Genomic DNA, 20,188 nt, shown 5'->3' on the forward strand with positions numbered 1-20,188 from the left:
TCTTCCAAGCATACATGCCTTTCACTACAAGCACACAAGAACCAGGCACTGAGCTGAATAACGCATCAAATATCAGCCCCAAACCAAATGCCATGGTCTGTCTGTGATCTCTGATGGTTTTGGATGATGAGCCCTCCTATGGGTCCCACCCTAGAAAAGGTTTTTGGGCAGCCAGATTGTGCATTACAAAGCTTTGAAAGATTGCACTTGATGGAAAAGAGGCCCAGAACCTGGTCCTGCTCCAGCAGGGTGTAGAACTGCATGTGGAAAGGGAAGTGAAGAGTCTTCTCCCATGAGGACTGGTTAGTCCTCTAATAATCATTTTTTCACCCATTATCATATCCCTTCTTTGCCGTTACGAGTTCACTGTTGTTTTCTGTAACAATTCGTGTCATCCATAGATGTTCTTCTCTTGGGTCTTAACTGGGGCAATTTATGGGCTCTGAACAGAGGATGCCAAACCCAATTCTAAGAAACAATCCAGAGCTGTCAGCAATTAGCTGTATGGTAACAAATGAAGCTGGCCTTTTACTGTGTTCCCTTTCAGTGGCACCCTTGCTCAGAGGAAGCCCCCTCAGGGAAGGCATTGCTGGCTTTATGAAGGCACTGACATGGGGACATGCCTGCAGCCTGTCCAGCTCCTGCCCCATGCTGCTGGCTGCAGCAGGTACCTCTGGAAGGTGCATGTGGATAGGGGCAGCACACAGCAATACCCAGCGCTCTTCCAGCCTCTGGGAATCTGTGCAAGATTGCCAAGTCAGAGGTGGGCTCTTTGCCTATATGACAGCGATATGACCTCTATTAGGGGCTGAACATAGGTGGGAGGCTTCTTCCTTGCACTGAGGAGGGTCAGGGCATTGGCTTCCCACATCTGGCTGCACACTGGGATCTGTGCTCCGATCTTGCCCTTTAGACACTTAGCAAATGTTTAACAGAGAAAGATCGAGCCGTGTCTGAACCGACTTGGCGTTTCAAAGGGCAGATATCAGCAGGCACAGCTGCATTTCCAGGCAGCTGGATGCTGCTGAGGAAGCCCCTTTCCCTATCAGTGTGTGGGCATATCCACCTCCTCCATGAGCTGGAGGTAGGGCTCCTTCTGCCACTGTAAGGCCATGTACAGCACTGCTTTGGGGCAGCCACAAGGCTCCTGCCACAGCCTACAGTGCAGACACGTGCAGTGGGGAGTGACTGCAGGGAGTGAAGGCTGAATCCACCTTTAGGATGGGGATGGTTTCAAGACCTGTGTTTTGCACCCTCTGAGTAGATCTCCTGAGGTGCTCCAGGAGCCATATGAAATGAAAGAGTTCCTGCTGCAGAGGGGAGCAGCTACACAGAGGTGGACAGGCTGGGTCACAAGAGGGTGGCTTTGTGTGGACCCACATCCAGGCAAAGAGGAGCAGGGGGTGCTTGGGAGAAAAGCCTGCTGAGAAAGAGACCATTTGTCCCCTGGGGAAACCGAGATAGGGAAGCAAAGGGATGTCCCAAGTCAAATCTCAGGTCCATATCAGAGACCTGCCCGATTCACAGGTCAGCGTTCACCCCTCTGCAGCACACTAGTGTGCACTGACCAACCAAGGCCAAGCACAACGTTTTGGGGATGTTTTCTCACCTGAATCAATCCAGGCTCCACGTCAAACTCACCAGTGGAGTCAGGATGAAAACCAAGACCCTTTTCCCACGAGGAGTCAGCCTGTAGCAGCTCATCTGGAATTTCGTTGTGGCATCCACAACGCCGCCTTCACTTGGACCATCACAGAAGAAAAGCAGTCAAACCAACTCAGTCCACCCTGTCCACAGCAAGAGCTGCACTGTCTTTGCTTGCAAAAGTAAAATCGCAGTGACTTATTGTCATCACACTCCATCCAACACCTTCAGCTCTCAAGCAGGCTGAGTTTGGACAGAAATGCCCTATAATTAAACGGTCTTCTCTCTAAGTTAGTGATAATTATTTTTAAGTCAGTTTTGACTGCATTCTGATTAAAGTCATAAAGAATAAATCCGGACAGTTGTATCTCACGTTCATGTGTTTGGAACCAAACACTCTGATGTGCTTTTTCCTAACAGTTTACACAACAGCACGTGCAAATTACACTGCTCTGAAAGTACTTTAAAGGCATTCACAAAATGCTCAGATCACAGTGAAATGGGCTGGTCCCCTCTGCAGAAGTTCTTCCAATTGACTCAGAGGGATGAGTGAATGTTTTCTGGGAACTCTCCAGTTTCTGAGTCATTTCAGCCTGGAGTAGATATTGAAAGCATGAGACTTTCCTAAATTCCAGTCCAACTCCACCAGCACTCACAGAACATCAGCAGCTCTTAAGAGCCTGCCACTACTTAACCTGTACCTTTCCAACAACCAGGAACAGTAGCTGAGAGGTGAGGGTCTATTTCTGTCAACCCTTTTTTGTGTTCCTCAGCCAGGACCATGATTGCTCTCCCTGTATAAACTGCAAGAGAGAGGGGAGAGAAACCTCTCATACCAACCCTCTGACATCAGGGGCTGCTTTGCCTCCTGACCATCTCTACATCATTCCTGCTTTTGTGGGTATTGCACTATTTTCCTTTGGCCTTTCCACAGCCAAGTGGGTTGTATGGATCCTACTTACAACTTCTCCAGCAAGGCAGACACAGCGTCAGTGAAGATACTGCAGAAAGCTGACAGTTCTTCACCAGATGTCCAGGAGCATTCCTGCTTCTTCTGTCATACCTGGTGTCTTGCACAAGTCTGTCCTCACTGTGGGACAGCAGAGACTTCAGTGCCCTGGTGGTGAAGGGATGTCCCTAGCTGCTCCATAGCTGGGCACAATGCTTGCCACAGGAAATTGGGCTTTTCCCTGGTGTAACCATGGGTAAGTAGAGCAGAAAGGGAGGCAGGAAACCTGAGTGCGAAGCAGAACAGCAATACAAACAAAGGAACAAAGCACTAATGAGAGAAGAGAAAAGAGAGAGAAGAGAGAAGAGAAGAGAAGAGAAGAGAAGAGAAGAGAAGAGAAGAGAAGAGAAGAGAAGAGAAGAGAAGAGAAGAGAAGAGAAGAGAAGAGAAGAGAAGAGAAGAGAATATGGGAAAACAAAAAGCAAAGCATATTGAGACCGTGGTTGGAGCAGCGAGGATCTGTGCAGCTCGCAGCTGTTCCAGAGTGAAACACATACCAACCCTAGTGCTTGCATTTTTGCGTTTCAAATGTCAAGCTGTTTCTAAACATCTCATTTTAGCTGCTTCAACTACCTCCTCCCTTGAAACTTGTTTAAAACCGATGTCTGGGATCCTGGAGATGTTTGTGTCTAACACTGCTACTTTCTGTTACACCAAAGCTGTGTTTACTTCAGATCTGCAAGAGGCCAACTGACCTGTTCCAACAACTTATGATCTGCTCTTATCAGTTCCTCTAGACGGTTCTATTTGCTCCTAATGATGTGGCTATACAAAGTCTAACCTGCAAACTAAAGAAACCCCCCTGCAGGATAAAGTAAAACCAAATACTAAAGCTGGAGATGTTTGATAACAAATCATTGTCTGATGACTCAGTCTCTCAGCCTTGCTCAGTTACCTATCTACACAAAAGGTAGCTTGAGGAAAACAGGTTTTTCTTATTAAAATCAGGAGGAAACATTATCTAAGCAAAGACCACAGCCAGGATATTGTACTGGAGATAAGAGAAACTGATAGAAAGCAAGCCTTTTTGGCCCAAGCAGTGTTTCTATCTAGTAAAACAGACAAAACCTGGACTTCAGTCAGTGTCAGGCAGCTGGAAACTGCAATCAGTGCAGGTTTGCAAGGGCTGCACAGCCTGAGCCAGTAGCTTATGGTGAAGGAGCCACAGAAGGGTTTGAAACACAGCAGCACTGTGCTGATGGGAAGGAGCTGAAGTCTTTTCTCCATCCCTACTAAAGGCCTTTCCCTCCTTGATTTTCAGTGCCTGCTCTCACCAGACAGCTCAGCATCACCCTCACTGCTTTTCCCTCCACACCCGACATCATGGACTACTTGTCCTGAGAAGGACAGAAAAGTGCTTTGCTCTCTGCCAAGCTGAGGCACTTACCTGCTCTTTAAAGCCCTGAACAGATCCTTACACCTGGTCCAAACCTGTGTCTTGTTTCCCCCACACATCATGCAGTTCCTTCTGGACACGTCTCCATCTCATCCTCATCACTGAAGTGAGTGCCAAGAGAGCGTTGCCTGAGCTGCAGACCAAGGCTGAGATCACCCATGCGCTCTGCGTCAGCATCTGCTGGATCATAGTGAGAACTTCCCTTTGGGAGCTAACGCTGCAGGATCCTTAGATCTAATGTCTGCCTGGAGACAGGCAAGGGGAGAGTGGGAGAAACAATAAATCCATTCCAGAGCCACTCACAAAGAGCGCAAGTATGCATGGGGAAATTCCTTTCAGGAATAGGACCCTTTCCCTTCATTCAGTTTTTATATGGAGGGATACCAGAGCAAAGGACACTGTCCTTTCCTTGCAAAACAAGGTCTCTGCATGCTCAGATCTAGCCAGCAGTAACAGTTGAGCAGGTCATCTGCTTAATGATGAGCTCCCACAATGCAGGCGTGGAGAAGGCACAGATCATGGCAAATCTTGATGCCCTGCTTCAAGGTACACCTGCTTATTAAAAGCATTTTGGTCTCCTGCATCACTCTCACCTTCCCTTCCAGCATTTTCCTCCATCTTGAGAGTGAAGGGCAGGCCAAGAAACAGCAGACAATTGCCACAGCGACACTGGAAGCACTAAATAGTGCGAATAGTCAAAGCACAACCACAAAATGCTCAAACTCAGTTTTCCCTCAAGTGTTTATTACAGTCAATAAAAATTCCCCAGCCTCCTTTTCCCATTGCTAAAATGGAACAAACAATAAGGAACAGCAGTGACGACAGACCAGTAGCCATTTTTCACAGCTTAGGCTTAAATAAAACTAAGCTTTCCACTACTCACTGCAGAATTAAACTGCAGAACCCACCACCACTGGATGGTGCAGAGATCAAGAGGGTAAATGAGTTCAGCAAGGGGCCCAGCAAGCTCACAGAGAGCTTTCTTGGCAGTTATTAAAGCTGATGGGCTGACTGCAAGCCTTTGCTGAAACATCTCTTTTTGGCAGAGATCAATGGCACAACCAGAAGGGGAATTCTGCACTTACCAGGTTATACTCTGCCATGGACATCTGCTCCTGCCCACTGTTGGAAGTAAAATACTGGGGTAAATAGCTCTTTGGTCTCTTATCATGAACTACAGTTATATATACTTATATATACTATATAACATATATACTTATATATAACTATATATAGTTATATATACTATATATAGCATATATAGGATACTAGATAAATATAGTGTATATAACTAGTATATATACACTACTTATATATACACACACCCTAATAGTATGCATAATACATACACTTTATGTAGTTATATATATATATTACTACATTTTTATAATATATAATATGAATATAATGGGTTTATAATATAGTAGTTATATATACTAGTTATGTATGCAACTAGTATGTATACAAATATATACATACTATAACATATAGTATATATGCTATGCATGCTACACTATATGCGCTATATATAGTAGATAGCATATTATATACTATATGCTATAGTGTATATGCAGTTAAATATACTGAGTATATATAACTACATAGATGCACACTATATATAGTTACACTGTGGTGTAATTATGTATCCGGACTCCTCTGATCCGGCATTAACTCTCATTCTTTTGGTTTTTAACTAAATGTAACCCTAACAAATTAAGAACAGTTTGTGCAAAGATGAGATTTTTGCTGACTATTTTTAAACAGCATTTATTGCAGCTTCTTGAAACAGTGGTTCAGAGTCTGCAGGTCTCTGTCTGCTTTGTGGTTATTGGTTCCTAGAAATTACACATTTCTCTTCATGCTGTGGGCAAGCGTCTCCACCTCCTTCATGAAGCGAAGGCACAGCTCTTCCTGCCATGGCAGAGCCACGCACTGAACAGCCACTGGCAGCCCCACAGCTCCTTCCACAGCCTGCAAAACATAAGCATGGTGCTGAGTCAGAACACTCAGGGAAGCGCAAGAAAGAATGTTGTCTTATGACATTAGAGCACCTCCCTTATGAAGACAGGCTGAGGAAGTTGGGGCTCTTCAGCCTGGAGAAGAGAAGGCTGCGTGGAGACCTCATGGCAGCCTTCCAGTATCTGAAGGGGGTCTATAGGGATGCTGGGGAGGGACTCTTCATTAGGGACTGTAGTGATAGGACAAGGGGTAACGGGTTAAAACTTAAACAGGGGAAGTTTAGATTGGATATAAGGAGGAAATTCTTTCCTGTTAGGGTGGTGAGGCACTGGAATGGGTTGCCCAAACAAGTGGTGAGTGTTCCATCCCTGACAGTGTTCAAGGCCGTGCCTTGGGTGACATGATCTAGTGTATGGTATCCTTGTCCATGGCAGGGTGTTGGAACTAGATGACATTAAGGTCCTTTGCAACCCAAACCATTCTGTGATTCTATGACATTATAGGAAGAGAAGACAAAGGAAAATGTGCACAGGGCAGTGTCAGGCCGAAGTACACCAGCCTGCCTGCACTGCATGCAGGGTAGTAACATGGTGTATACAAACTGCGTGACTAAGCAAGCTCCCACTGTCATCAGATGTAGATAAGCCAGAAGTGTCACTGTGCCAGTGATAGCCTTCAGCTAACACTTAGCTCTTTCCTCACTGACCTCTTTCAGCCTCTTATCCCAAGGGTCTCCGTAGTGCCCTCGGTAATGCTTCAGTTCTTCTTCATCAGCTCTTGTGACTGTGCTGACCGGCACCACCCCAGCAGGGAAGTCTAAGACGTTGTATAAATTGGTATAGGAGGTCGCAGCTGGAAAAGGTCACACAAAGAATGGAGAAAGGCAAAACTGAGTGTGCTGGGCCAGCAGTGACGGTCAGATGATAATCTGGGTTGCACAAATTGCAGACTGCAGTTGCTGGATGTGAAGAGACCATGAAAACATGCTGCTTTCAAAGGGACTTTTGATGGAGAGGTTTGAACCACAGGCTCACATGGCTGCTGAGAACAGAGAGAGACCTATCCCTTACCTATCAGTCAGCTGGAGGTTAGATCTGCTCTGAGAGAGGCAGATAGGAGTACTTGATCGGATTCACAGTCTGTGTCTATGTCTCACGTATCCCAGGGAAAAATCCCAGCTACTTTTTCATGATAATCCAGATGCCCAGTTCTGTAACACCATCCTGGGGATTTAGGATCCCAAAGGGCCATTGATAGGGGGATGGAGGACCCCAGCTGTTTGCTGGAAGCTATAAAACTACTGCTTTTTTCTGAAAGTCACAGGCAATGAGCTTTTCTGCTGCTTGCAGAGTCTTTGGTAATGCAAGATGGGCACATTCAGAAGAGCTTGGCCTTCTACTAAGGTCTACCACCCCTCTGACAACTCTCCTCACAGCCGCCTTCTGCTGCAAGAATAGCTCTTGGGCTTTCTACATGCAGAGAAAACTCACCCATGAATGGCTGGGACAGATGTGCCACTAATTGCTGCCCCATAATAATCCAAACACCTGATGGAGTTGGGTGCATGAGAAGACCCACTCTGGGGAGACCTTCCCCAGAGGGAAGACCAAGCACCACACATGGGGAATGTCCAAGAGACTGGAATATCTTGCTCCATCTCTGCCCACAAACACCACCATGGATGCATCCAGAGGCACCTCAATGGAGATTACCAAAGAGCTTCCCAGCATAGCCATGGTTAAAGGCTGGCCCCAGTGCAGGACAAAGAATCACATCCAGCCTCAGCTTCCTCCATTTGACAATGAATTCAGTGCGGTAAGCCTAGGAGGAAAGACAGAGATGACAAACAATATCTGTTGGATAGCAGTGGCAGATCAATGTCCTATGGCATGAAACAGGGAGGACAAAAACCTTCCTGGATACAACTGAAATGTAAAATAAAATCTGGAACGTGCTTTAAAAGAGCCAATGGATTTTGTTCTTCCATCCTTAGGTTTCCTGTTAGAATACCGTGTGCTGCCCTGAACTAGATATTAACGCTAGGTGGGCATTTCAGAGTTGGTTTATTCAAGTATTAATCCAGTCCTTCATATGAACAGTTTAGTCTTTGAATGTCATTGAATGGAGATCAACAATAGTTTGAAGAATTACGTCTAGCTGACTAAACAGTCAGGTTTCCTAAAAGCTTTGTTATTTTGGTAGGAGAACCTAGAAGATGTGAATTCAAAGTATTTTCACAAAACCTTTCATGCTGGATCAGGATACAGGTAAGTAAAAGCAGCAGCAAGAGACAGCAAGGCAAGCCTAAGCTCTTCCCCCTGCAGTGCAGGAAGCACAGCTTCAGACTTGGACTACAGATCGAAGAGATATCTAGCTTTGTAGTCTGGGTAACCACAGCTTTGCTGAACATCAGGCAATGAATGAATCCATCCCCAAAGAGCTGATCCACTTTGTCTTAGTAAGTAGACACAGATGGACCACAGCATGGCTGCTTCTGCAGCCGTATTCTGGTTACAGGGATGCATTTGTCCTGTGGTCCAGTCCCTGTTCTGCACAACTCCACATTTTCCGTACGAGGGTCTTCCATATCTCTCAGAGAGCTCCAGCCACGAGGCTGTTTTAGTCTGACCTCAGTTTCCATCTGCAGACTGACATCCTTCCTGCTGACAGGGGAACAAAGGAGATAGAGAGGTTTCCAGGAAACGCTCTCAACGCAGCTAACCTGATGGTTTTGTTCTGAGAGAAAAGCTGTTTGCTAGCCAAAAGTTTTGAATCAGCTTTTAGTTGCAGAGGAAAAAATGTGAATATGAGTTCACTGAAGAAAACAATTCAAAGTATCTCTGAGGCCAACAAGCCTTTTAAAGAGTTTTCTTTTTGGTTAGATTAGGAGGGGGTTTGTTTGCTTGTTTGCTTTTTGTGGTTGGGTTTTTTGTATGTGTGGTTTGGTTGGGGGAGAGGAATCTGTTTTCACCTAAAAAACCCCAAACCCATTTCCTTCCAAACACTCACATCTGCACAGTGACCAGGCAGGTTTTTCCTCTACCCTATAATGTCAGACCTGCTGCAAGTAAGCAGCATGTCCATTGAGTGACTGGCACTGATGGAGGCTGCGTGGTGCAGGATGCAGGCATGATTCTTCTCAGGGAGGGCTGAGAGGGTGCCCCAGGGAACACAGATCCTGCCTTATGGGAGGGAACCAAAACAGCTCGGCTTTGTCAGCCTTGCAAAACACCAGCTGAAAGGGCATACAACTGCTCTCTATAAATAGATCAAGGGCAAGTGAGGCAGTGGAAAATACCAGAGAGGAGAAGTTCTGTTTAAGCACAAGGACAGGAATAAAACATGGATACACTGGAAGTGAATAAACAGCACAGGAAATATGAAGGTTTCCAACCATCAGAGAAGAGAGGAGCCAGACAATAAAAAATAACAAAGCAAGCATAAGCAATCAGAAAACTCAACTGGTTTTAAAGAGGAACCTGCACAGTGTGTGGGCAGCACTGGACTCAGTTGTCCAGGAGAACACTTCCTGTCCTATGTTCCTGATCCCAAATGAGATCATATGGGATCCACCTAAGCCAAAGAGTTCACAGCCACAGTTTCTGACTGCCAGGGTCTCTGCTGGATAGCTCAAGCATGGTCTTAGCTTGTGACAATAGCACCTGATGTCTGAAATGAAGGATTTACACCAAGAGACAGAAAAAACGAAGACTCATCTTTAGTGGCTGTACTTACATTTTTCCTGCTTAGAAAATGCAGGGCAAAGGATAATCTTTCTTCCCCATCCTCCACTAACAGAGACCTCCCTTGAGCTCTTAGCACTTCTTGCAAAGCTTGACTTTCAAAGAGCCTAGCTGCTTTATTTCCACCTGATCCATTTCCAACCCAGGATTCATCACAGAGTGCAAAGCAATTGCTTAGGAACTTCAGGGATCCCTCACTATATTTAGTAAGGAAAAAGGAAAAAAAATACCAAATTGACATTACCTCCACTGCTCCATGCTGATCCCAGAGGTTTTTGGCAGACCTGGAAAGGTGACAGAATTAATCAGCTTTGGGACTGTGGCAGCAGAACACGCTTAACAGCATGCAGTCAGCCCACTGTTATGGAAACTGTGCGAGCCTTCTGGGAACAAGGTAAAGTGTCACCCAGATGATTCCACTGGGCTCACACGTGCTTACAGATACAGCGAAAGAGCTTATGTTAAATCATGCCACCGGTCTTGGGGCTTTAGCACTTCGAAAAAGATCATGGCAGCTCTTCCAAATTCACTTTGGAAGTGAAAAACTCCCATTTTGATGTGTCTCTGTCTCTTTTGGAAGGGCAGGTACTTCACACCATGATGCACTTGCATGCAGAGACCTCTGTTCAACCTGGCGCGTGATGCTCTGGTACCAGAATCCACCTGATGGGGAAAGTAGCCTGTATCTCTCTGTGCTGATCTCCATAGCCCTGCCATGATGAGGATCCTTGAGCTCTTAAAATAATCCCCGATGGCATAACACTGTGCTAAGCTCAAGTGGTGCTGAGGCAACACACATTCATCTGGCTCAGCCTGTGCTGCACAGCCCTGTGACGGGGCTTTGTGCACAGCCATGTACCTGCACAAACCAGTGCATGCACTGTGTGTCCCCTTTCTCTAGAGCTACTTCAGCGTGTCTTACCCCACTCCACAGAGAGCACTGAGATCCCCAGCGATTCTTGGGTACTTTCAGAGGGAAGAGAAAAAACTTGGGATTAGTCAACAACACCGCAGCTGAAATAGCTGGCTACCATGGGATTGCACTTTGGGCACACTTCTTGTCTCAGCAGAAGTGGCTCTGAAGAACAGGTATGGTTTTTAGTGAAGGGGTTTTACTCCCACATTAATTTATACATTTAATCACAACAACCCACACCAATAAGGCTCTATGCCACACCGCTAGCCTTGGAGAGCATCTTCAAGGATGCTGTTTCAATACTTGCTAGTGATACCCATTCTCTTGGAGCCCAACCTTTATGTGGTTCATGAAATGGATCATATTTTGATATCCCCACACAAAAGTCCCACAGAAGTCTGTCAGACCCACTTTGTAAGTTCAGCCTGGGTTTAGGGACTAAGTGTATTCAAGTGTATTTCACTATGAAGCCCATCAGGGACTTAACATGAAGCAGCAAAGCACTCCCAGAGAGGAGCAGTCTATCTGCCTGCGTGCAGAAAATTCCCCACCTTGCAGATTTCCTGCAGCACAGACGAGACTCCTCCACACACTTACTATGGGTTTCAGAAGGATAGCGAAGATCCTTTTCACCAGAGCAGGAAGCCTGTAAGTATTGAACTGGAATCTCAGGGTGGGATCCACAATGTCTCCTTTGCTGGAAGGGCAGAGAGTGAAGAAGTCAGGACAAGCCTTCCATGCCAGAGCTACAGCAACAATAGTGCTGTTTCCAAAGCAGGGTTTGTCTCAGAGGGGAGTTGGTAGAAGACAAAACCTACCTGTTTTAATCTAAAACACTGAACAAAAGATGCTGATGTAGGGTTTAGATTCTCAGGTATGAATGCTCACTGCAAAGGCTGTCAGTGCCATAAAGGCTCTGGAGAGCTTTGCAGTGATGGGACCACATAAAACCCTGGGCATGTTTCACCTGAAGTGAGGGAGTGGCAGGGTGGGTATTTTGGTCCGTAGCCAGTGCAACTCATGGCACCTCCATAGCAAGTTTCATAATGTGTGATGTTTCCCATGTCCCAGGGATTAATCACACACAAAACCAGCTGCCACAGCACTGCTGACATGTGTTAGATTATCACCCTACCCCATTGTCTGTGCTTGCCAACTGCTCTTGTAATGTAGCTGCTGCTCATGCTGAATTCATCCTTTCAGATATTGCTCCCTGGCTGCTCATTACTCAGTTTTCACCCACAAGAACATAAACCACTGGCTATCAAGTTCCAGGTCTCCTGGCCCACACTGAAATGGGGTTTTTACTCACAAGCAGTCCATCAGGTGAGCACCACCATCCGAGAAAATCCCTCTGGTGAACAGCTCATCTACCATGTAGTCGATCTTGGGTGGTACAAAGGGAACAAGCTGCAACAAAACCATCTCCATTCAAGAAGCAACGATGACCGATGATTCAGAGCCCTCTGTCAACAGCCCGGCCTCACTAGTGAGGTGAGGGGGAAGCAATGGGAAGCTTAGGCCCTCCTTGCTGCTGTAGTTCAGACCCCATTTTCAAGGGGACCTGGCTTAGCAGCATCTGCCCACTGTCCTTTCCCGTTTCCAAAGCATTAACACATACTGTGACGTCCCATCAGCTCCCTTCCTCCAATCCTTAAAGAAGCATTTCTAGAGGCTTCAAAACACCAAGTACTTTTAATATGCATCATTGGAACAGCTCCCATATAGAAATCCTCACTGGTGGAACCACAGGGTAATTTAGGATAGAGGAGGTCCCTGGAGGGTCAGCTATTCCAACCCCCTTCCCACTTACCCACCAAGACATCTGTAAACTGCATTTAGTGGCTGATGGATCATGCAAACTGCTGTGAGTTTGATATTTATGGGAACACTAAATACGATGAAATAAAAGCAGTGCTTTAGAAAAGGAATGACTTAGATATAGGAAGGTGATTCTCTTGTCTGCTAGGCAAGGAATATAAGCAAGGTCGCTTTGGTTTGAGAAGCAAGCTGTTGCATTTGCCTTCCTCTTCATGATCCTTGCAGCAGAAAGGGATGGTCCCTGATTTATGGGCAGCAAAAGCAGAATTGGGAAGTGACTTGTCCTAACTTTATGAGGAGCAGGATAACAGCTCCAGGCAACTGCAGGCATGAAAACCCACCGTATGCCCTGCATCCTGGAGGAGCTTTCTTGTCTCCTGAATAGCTCGTTTCATGCTGGGTGAGGGTTGGAAGTAGCCATCTCCTTCATAGTATCCAATCCGAAGTGGCTTTGAACTGGTGTAAACCTGTGAGAAGAAAAGCCATCACTTGCACCCATGGGACATACGAGATTGGACCATTCCCAGGGGTTACGGAAGCAGCAGCTGAGGTGTCCCGAGTTGGAGGAATGATGGGAGCAGTAGGGCTGGTGGAAAGCAGTGCTGTCCAGTTCATAGATCTGTAGCAGTGGTCCTTGGTATGGCCTTTCTGACACCACCTCCTGCCCTGTGAACATGTCCCAGCTTCGAGATAGCAGGTATGATAGCACCTGTACAGACCACACGCCTGGGATGCCTGGCATGGACAGAGGTCAGGGGCCTCTTCTTCTAGGGTAAGAGACCGGTCTGTATTGTCTGGGTGTCAGGGAGAACTAAAAGGTCCTAGAATCCTGGGACCTAAGCCAGAAAGACATGATCAGATGGCAGAAGCAGAGAGCTAATGGCAAAGGTCAGTGACTTCAATCATGCTCTCTAATTAAAGGTGTGAGAAGTGAATTTCTCTCATCAGTAGAAATCAGCTCCTTTAGGGACTGGTCCAGGATGGAGCCAACAAGCTTGTTTTGGACATTGCTGGGATGGGAAGGGGTCAGTATCTGACAGGTCTCATCAGTACAAGCCAACCCTGCTCTGTGGCTGCTCATGCTGTGTGTCCTCTGCTCAAAAGGATATTTGCTTCCCTGGGTCCTTCACTATCTTGAAACACGAAAACAGACAGGAATCTCCCAAGATCTTACTTCTGTTGTTGGGAAAATAGAGACATGGGATTGCCTCTGGGCCTTACCTCCTCATTGAAGGGGATGGGGGGCACAGTGGGGTCCAGCCGGAACATCTCATCACAGAGCAGCGCCTTCATGCAGAGGGCCAGGCTGTCCACATCCCTCGCCATTGGCCCCAGCGCTGGCACTACTGCAAGCAAAAAGGTCCTATCACTGCAGGAAGAGGTGCTGCCTCATAGTTACTGGTAGGGGTCCAGCATGGAAGAGTTTAGGTCAGGCTGGGGAAGAGGAATGGGAACCAGTGTAATGGGGAAGAGGAATGGGAACCAGTGTAATGGGGAAGAAGAGAGCGCTGAGTGACTGGCCATGAGACACATAATTGAGCAAGCACATCTGCTGGCATTTCAGCAGTAATAGGAGATGTAAAAAGCAAAGGTTCGATGGTAATAAGATGTCATCTGCACGGACTTACCTGATCCCATTCCTCCTATAGGAGAAACAACACCCAGTTTGCTAGGAACATAATGGGAGAAGCAGATTAGCTTCTTACTGTAAAGCAGGCCACCATGCTGAGGCGCAGACTTCCCGTTTGGGAAGTGTTGGGACGTACCTGATCCTGTTGCCTGTGGGTTTGAGCCCACACAGCCCACAGAAGCTGGACGGCAGGCGGATGCTACCAGCTACATCTGACCCAATGCCCAGGATAGAGCCTCCCCCTGCAATCAGGGCTCCCTCCCCTCCTGAGGACCCCCCGGGGCTCTTCTGGTGGTTGAGAGGGTTCAGTGTCTGGCCAAAGACGAGGTTGCTGCAATCATAGCTGGGGAGAAGATGAGGAGCAGGTCAGTGAGGTAATTCTGTCTCTGCAAACCATAAATACAGGTCACAGAGCATCTGTGCGGGGATGAGTGTGGAATTAAGCCCAGCAGGTAGCACCAGCATGCAGAAGATTTGTTGGGACGGTTGAGTTTAAGAAAAAAGAGGTATCAAATGCAAGAGAAATAATTTGAGACTGAAATGAACTCAACACGCATGATTAGCTCAGACTGATTAGACTTAGCCTGTGCACACGGGCCCACCCTCTGAGATAGCAGGGGTCACCTATCATAGTGTTTTCATGAAGGCAAACAGCAATTACTTCATCATTGTCTGTGGGACGTTGGTTCTCACGAAGGGGATTGCCCCCTGGTACTTTAGAACCTGGACGATGACGCTGTCTTCTTCCTTTACTTGGCCCAGGAACTTCACCATCCCTCCAGAGGAGATGTGGCCCTTGGGGATGAGAAGCAAAGCTCTTTAAGTATGGAGAGATGCTGTTTGGCTCTGTGACAATAACAGACACAAGCCCTGATGCCTCCCATGTCAAAGTTCCCACCTAACTTTTCTCACAAGCAGAACAGCATTCGAGTAGCCCAGGGAAAACCAGATCAGAGCAAGTGAGAAATTTCTGCATAAAACAAAACTTCCATCAGAAGAAAGGCAGGTTTGCTGGTCCCACGATATTTGGTCCAGAACATTCTTATCTGAGGGAACTCTTAGCCAGTCCTGATGAGGATGAGACATCCTGGCCTGTTCCCACCCCTAGGCCAAGAGGCATGGGAATTAGAGATGTACCTTGCAGTCAATGTGCTCCTTGATGCTGACGGGAATGCCATAGAGCAGCCCCTTCTCCTTCTGATTCTTCAGTTTCTGGAGTTGATCTTCACAGCCATGAATGAAGTCTGTCACACAGTTCACCTCCCAAGTCACCTCCAAAGCCTCTCCAGAACAGAGAAGAGCATTGACACAGATGAAGGATGAAAGGAAGGAAGGAAACAATATTTAAATTGAGTTTTCCAATTGAAAGTTCAACCTCCTCAAGTCTCAATTATTCAGATCTTACTTACAAACTTCAGATATTTCTCGCTGCAGTAATTGTCCAGATTTCTGTCATGCACATGTACCCATAAACCACCCTTCAGACATCACATTATTGACAAACTGTAACCTTTAGCATTGCTGGTTCTCTCAGCAAATGAGCTGAGCTTTGATTTGAAAGCCCCCACTGCAGAAGAGCCCTGTAGCATCTCTCCCGTGCTGGAGGTACCACTCACTTTGCCCATATAGGTGTAGAGGATGCTTTCTGGGGACAGGGAACCATCCTTCAGTTTCTCCACCAGCTCCACCATTGTCAATGAGAGGATTTGCGCAGTCTGGGTGCTTGGATTCTGCAAAGGGCAGGAAGTCGGGTGCAGGGGGAAGAAACCAACAGAAGAGGCTGTTGTTGAGGCTGCAAATACCCAACTCTAATATGTGCCCAGCAATGACCTTGAATGGGAATTTAGGAGGCATTTCCTGTAGAAATGCAGGGGTCCCACATAGTGCTCTGTGTATTGGAGTGAGGAATGTGCTGATGGGGAATCTGTTGAGTCTTAGTTCATAAGAACAGAACCAAATAGGCAGAAAATGGGTGCTTGACTGGAGAGCTGCATGAACACGTAGGAGAGGTTTGAACTATCTGTGTTTACTCACAGATATGAGTGTGTGCTGAAGAGCAGTTCAACCAGCCAAAGTTTTACAAAATTTATCATAAATATGGGGGGAAAAAAAGTGTTGGGCTGTTTGCAACCTCCCCTCCCCAAGAAAAGAATGGCTGTAGGCTTTTATTATAGGTTCAAGACAAATCCCATGTCCAAGGACCTGATCTCCTAAAATCCAGGTACTTCTTTACCCAAGCATGGGCAGGAGGGAATGGCTTTTGGTTACCCATGTGCAGATGCTGGAGAGATGTGAAGCCCACCCCTGCTTGTACTTTGAGGATCCTTTGAGGGGCAGACAGGTCCCTATGAAAGGGCAGAGATAAGGAGGATGGCAGAGGAAAGGCTTAGCAGTTGGGATGGATGAGGAGAAAAGGGCATGGGGAGATCTGGGGATCCCAAAGTCCCGTCTTTCATCCTCAGGATTCCCTTAAGAGGTCTCTATTAAGAAATGCTTCCTTTATGCTGTCTTTATAGGAGGTCTTTCTGTGGCAACGGAGGGTGGTGAACCTCCAGAGAATTTGTGATGACGCAAAAAGTGCACATGCCCTAAGCCCCACTCAAAGAGGGATCATATCAGCACTCCATTTCTTTAGTTATCCCAAATACAATCCCTTCCTCCCACACACACTTTCCCCCAAGGTACCTCTTGCTTAAACCCGCGAGCTGCCTTCTCCATTCGCTCCAGGGCCAGATCCCGTGCCCTCCTCGCCTCCTTCATCTTCTGCTGGATCTGCCTACGTTCCAGCCACTTCAGCAGCACAACAACCGCTACTGAGCTGCACAGCAGAGCAGAGAGGGTGCGAGGGTCTCCCCATGATGCATCCAGGACCTGCCACAGTCGCTCTTGGGTCATGGTTCCTCTCCCAGTCCTTCCCGTTCCAGACCAGCTACAGACGCTTGGGTCTCCTGCCTTCTCCTAAGGAGGGCTGATGAATGCACACTGCGCAATCTGGCTATGCAAGATCAGTTCTGAAGCAGAGCTGCACTATCAAAGTCCATGTTAACATTAAAGTCTAGGAGTGGACGTTTTACACCACAGACTTTAAAGGGGCTGGCAGCTGGAGAAGCGCTGTGTTTCAGGCTGTAAAGCAGTGTGTTCAGCTCACACTGGGTTAGGGCGTGTTGCGGTCTAAGCCCAGAGGGCAACCCAGAACCAGGCAGCTGCTTGCTCACTCCCCTCCCTTCCTCCCCCAGCTCCCAGAGGGATGGGGAGGAGAAGAATCAAAAGAACGTAACTCCTACAGGTTGAGATATGAACAGCCCAGTAACTAAGGTATAACACAAATCACTGCTGCTGCCACCAATAATAATGATGATAAAGGAAATAACAAGGGAAGAGAATACAACCGCTCACCACCCGCCGACCGATACCCAGCCCGACTGAGCCCTTCTGGGTAACTCCCCCAGTTTATATAGTGGGCATGATGTGCTGTGGTATGGAATACCTCTTTGTCCTGTCTCTGCTTCCTCCCGGCTTCCCCTCCCCCCTGGCAGAGCATGAGACTCAGAAAGTCCTTGGTCAGACTAAACATTACTGAGCAGCAACTAAAAACATCGGTGTTATCAGCACTGTTCCCAGGCCAAAAACACAGCACTGCACTGGCTACTAAGGAGAAAAATGGCTGCTACTGCTGAACCAGGACAGGGGGGTATCCCGCAAGGCTGTGTTTCTTCAAGCCACTGCTGCTGCTGTACCTGGCTACACACAGGAGGCAGCTGGTAAACAAGCTAGGTTTGGGCTACCCCTACTACACCCATGTTTAATAATTAAGTAGCACTTAAGTGCATTAACTAGGGGTGCTCTGCCATCATCTCTGTCCCTTAGGCAACAGCATGTGCAGCCTTTTGAGCCTGGGACTACATAGCTCTACTTGTCATGGGGAACCTGGTGCAGGGAGTGAAACTTCACCTATTGAAGAGCAAGGAGCTCAGAAGAAGAAAGAGCATGAAGGTACAAGCAGGACACTGACTCTGGAAAGGCAGTGTGGAAGGAGCTATCAAAAGATGCCTTCAAAGAGTATGACTGCTGTGTCATTTCCAAACCAAACCCATTGAAATGCCTTTGGGGGGGAGAGGGGGAAGCATTTCTGGAGAAGCCCCTCTGATGGGCCCAGCATCCTATCTGCTCTCCAGTTTCTAATCCATGCTCCAGCCGCAGAAAGCAAAGGAGCTGGACCACACAGCCTTGGATGCATGGAACTGTCCTATGGCTTAGTGGAGAAAGCAGAGGCTGAAGAAATTAAGCTTCCCTCACGACTCAAGGGTTGGCAAGCCCCCAAGGAATGAAGTGGGGATGTCTCAAAGATCATTGCCAAGATGCAAGGCAACACTGCTGTATCTGGAGCAATGCCGGCTCTGCTCCAGGCACTACATTTAGCAGAGTTTGTAAAGAGGCTTCATCCAGGGTAATAATCATTGGTGTCTGGTGCAATTTTGTCTGGGGACCAGAATCCAGTGACCATCAGGCTATCGTGTTACCTTGCCTGTTACAGACATGTCCTGTGGGATCATTCCTGTGGCATCAGGGAGGGGAGCTTGGGGAAGAAGCAAGACCTTGTACAGAAACTGAGTGCTTACTGGAAAGGCAAGGAGGATCCTCCCAGAGACAAGAACAGCCAAACAACTCAACGTGGATGTCACCCACTGTGGGGGATGTGGCCTTCATTGCCCCATCCCTGCCCTTCACACCAGCTTCCCCCTGGGAGCAGCTAGCAGCCGATCCCTATTGGCAACCTCAATCCCCAAAGCCACACAGCACCTTTGGCCCTGCCCAGTGCATTGTGCCATGGCTGGCTGGAGGTGTTCACTCAGGGCTTCCAGCGTGTTTGTTGGTTCAGTTCCACTGGTATCTCCATTGTTTTGACTCCTGCACCCTGCCCACCTCAGTGCCAGGGGCAGAGCGGTTAAACTAAAGAGAGCGATGCAGTGCTTGGCTCTCCAGGAGCATGGGTGAAGGTGGCATTGACTCTGATGGGACAAGCCCCTCCAGGCTTAAGTTTTAAACTGCAAACCGACAAACCCCATCCAGCATTTTCTGTGTGGGCAAGGAGCACCTGCAGCTGGTTCAAACCTCACCCAAGCTCTTCTGGGGCTTGGCTTTACATAGCATTCAGTCCTGGGATGCCTGGAACTCACTCCCTCCTCCTTTCAAAGTCTGCTAATGAAGAATGAGGGTCCTAGGGGCTGCTTTCCCCTAGGCTGGGATAAATCTTTCTGCCAAGCTTTGGGAAGACCCCATCCTTCTGCATGCCTTTGCTTTAAACAATAATAATACATTAAAAACCCCAAACAGAAATCCTGCCAGAGGCTTGTTATAATCCACTTGTGACACTGCTGCACTGGAAAACACTCTTTTGCCTTGTGGTATCCCTTCCCAGAGCACCCTTGGAAGCCTGCCTGGAGCAGCCGGTGCTGCCAATCCTGGTGGCAGTGGCTGCCAGTAGCTGGAATCCTCACTGGAAAAACTGGCGTGGCCCCACTGCCAAATGGGAAGAGAGGGTGTGCAGGACACGCTGCGCAGCTGGCCATCCGACCCGGCACACTGCCTTAGACATGCAGTACCGCGAGCTGAAGCGCTTCACGCCTCTCTGCTGTGGGGAAAGTGGCAGGAGGTGCCTGAAGGAGATGGGAGTTCACGATCACTTCAGATCTCCCCTCCATGGCATGCAGGGTGCCAGCAGCCCTGCACCGTGGGAAGTGGGCCGGCTCCCTCCCTGCTTGCCAGAGCCTGCACACAGGCTGAGCTTTGACCTCGTATTGCTGGTCTGGCAGCAGGGAAAACACCGGATTTTGTCCTCTGGGAGCTGAGAACAGAGGGGGAAATCCCTTTTCCTACAGCATTCTAAGCAGGAGTGTGAACATCTCGGACAAAACCAGTCCCTGTGCCTCAGTTTCTCCGTTTGTAAGAGAAAGATCCTGTTCTTGTACTACCCTGGGAGGCGTTGAGAGGGTTATTACAATCCACTCCCATCCCTCCCCACACACAGAGACCTGGAATAACAGACTTTCCGATTACAAAATCCACTGTA

At 47.7% G+C, this 20,188-nt stretch overlaps 1 protein-coding gene across 5 annotated transcripts; it reads right to left on the minus strand.

Moving 5' to 3' along the window:
- Positions 1-5,784: 5,784 nt before the first annotated feature.
- LOC130610666 (vitamin D3 hydroxylase-associated protein-like) lies at positions 5,785-17,150 on the minus strand. 5 transcript variants are annotated; one of them, XM_057430735.1, is made up of 15 exons: positions 16,804-17,145; positions 15,735-15,848; positions 15,256-15,399; positions 14,780-14,913; positions 14,255-14,461; positions 14,117-14,157; positions 13,710-13,834; positions 12,830-12,955; positions 11,980-12,077; positions 11,265-11,364; positions 10,674-10,717; positions 9,996-10,035; positions 7,721-7,829; positions 6,715-6,860; positions 5,785-6,020 (listed from the first exon to the last, which is right to left on the minus strand). In XM_057430735.1, exons 1-15 carry the CDS (start codon positions 17,011-17,013, stop codon positions 5,892-5,894), a joined length of 1,767 nt encoding a protein of 588 aa, XP_057286718.1. In that variant the 5' UTR covers positions 17,014-17,145; the 3' UTR covers positions 5,785-5,891. The 5 variants fall into 5 exon arrangements, 3 of the variants coding, with proteins under 3 accessions (XP_057286718.1, XP_057286719.1, XP_057286720.1); XR_008975091.1 differs by lacking the exon at positions 7,721-7,829 and having other exon boundaries at positions 16,804-17,150; XM_057430736.1 differs by lacking the exon at positions 7,721-7,829 and having other exon boundaries at positions 11,219-11,364; positions 16,804-17,148.
- Positions 17,151-20,188: the final 3,038 nt, after the last annotated feature.

This window comes from Pezoporus wallicus, unplaced genomic scaffold (genome assembly GCF_028554395.1).
Source record: "Pezoporus wallicus isolate ANWC-B61680 ecotype Strahan unplaced genomic scaffold, APGP_CSIRO_Pwel_v1 contig_10084, whole genome shotgun sequence".
NCBI lineage: Eukaryota > Metazoa > Chordata > Aves > Psittaciformes > Psittacidae > Pezoporus > Pezoporus wallicus.

Excerpts from the sequence above, each read along its gene's own strand:
- LOC130610666 (XM_057430735.1), bottom strand. The coding sequence starts at position 17,013 with ATGACCCAAGAGCGACTGTGGCAGGTCCTGGATGCATCATGGGGAGAC. Across the intron at positions 10,718-11,264 it reads CTATCCTTCTGAAACCCATA|TACCCAAGAATCGCTGGGGA; the intron begins GTAAGTGTGTGG and ends TCCCTCTGAAAG. Across the intron at positions 6,021-6,714 it reads GGGATAAGAGGCTGAAAGAG|GCTGTGGAAGGAGCTGTGGG; the intron begins GTCAGTGAGGAA and ends TATGTTTTGCAG.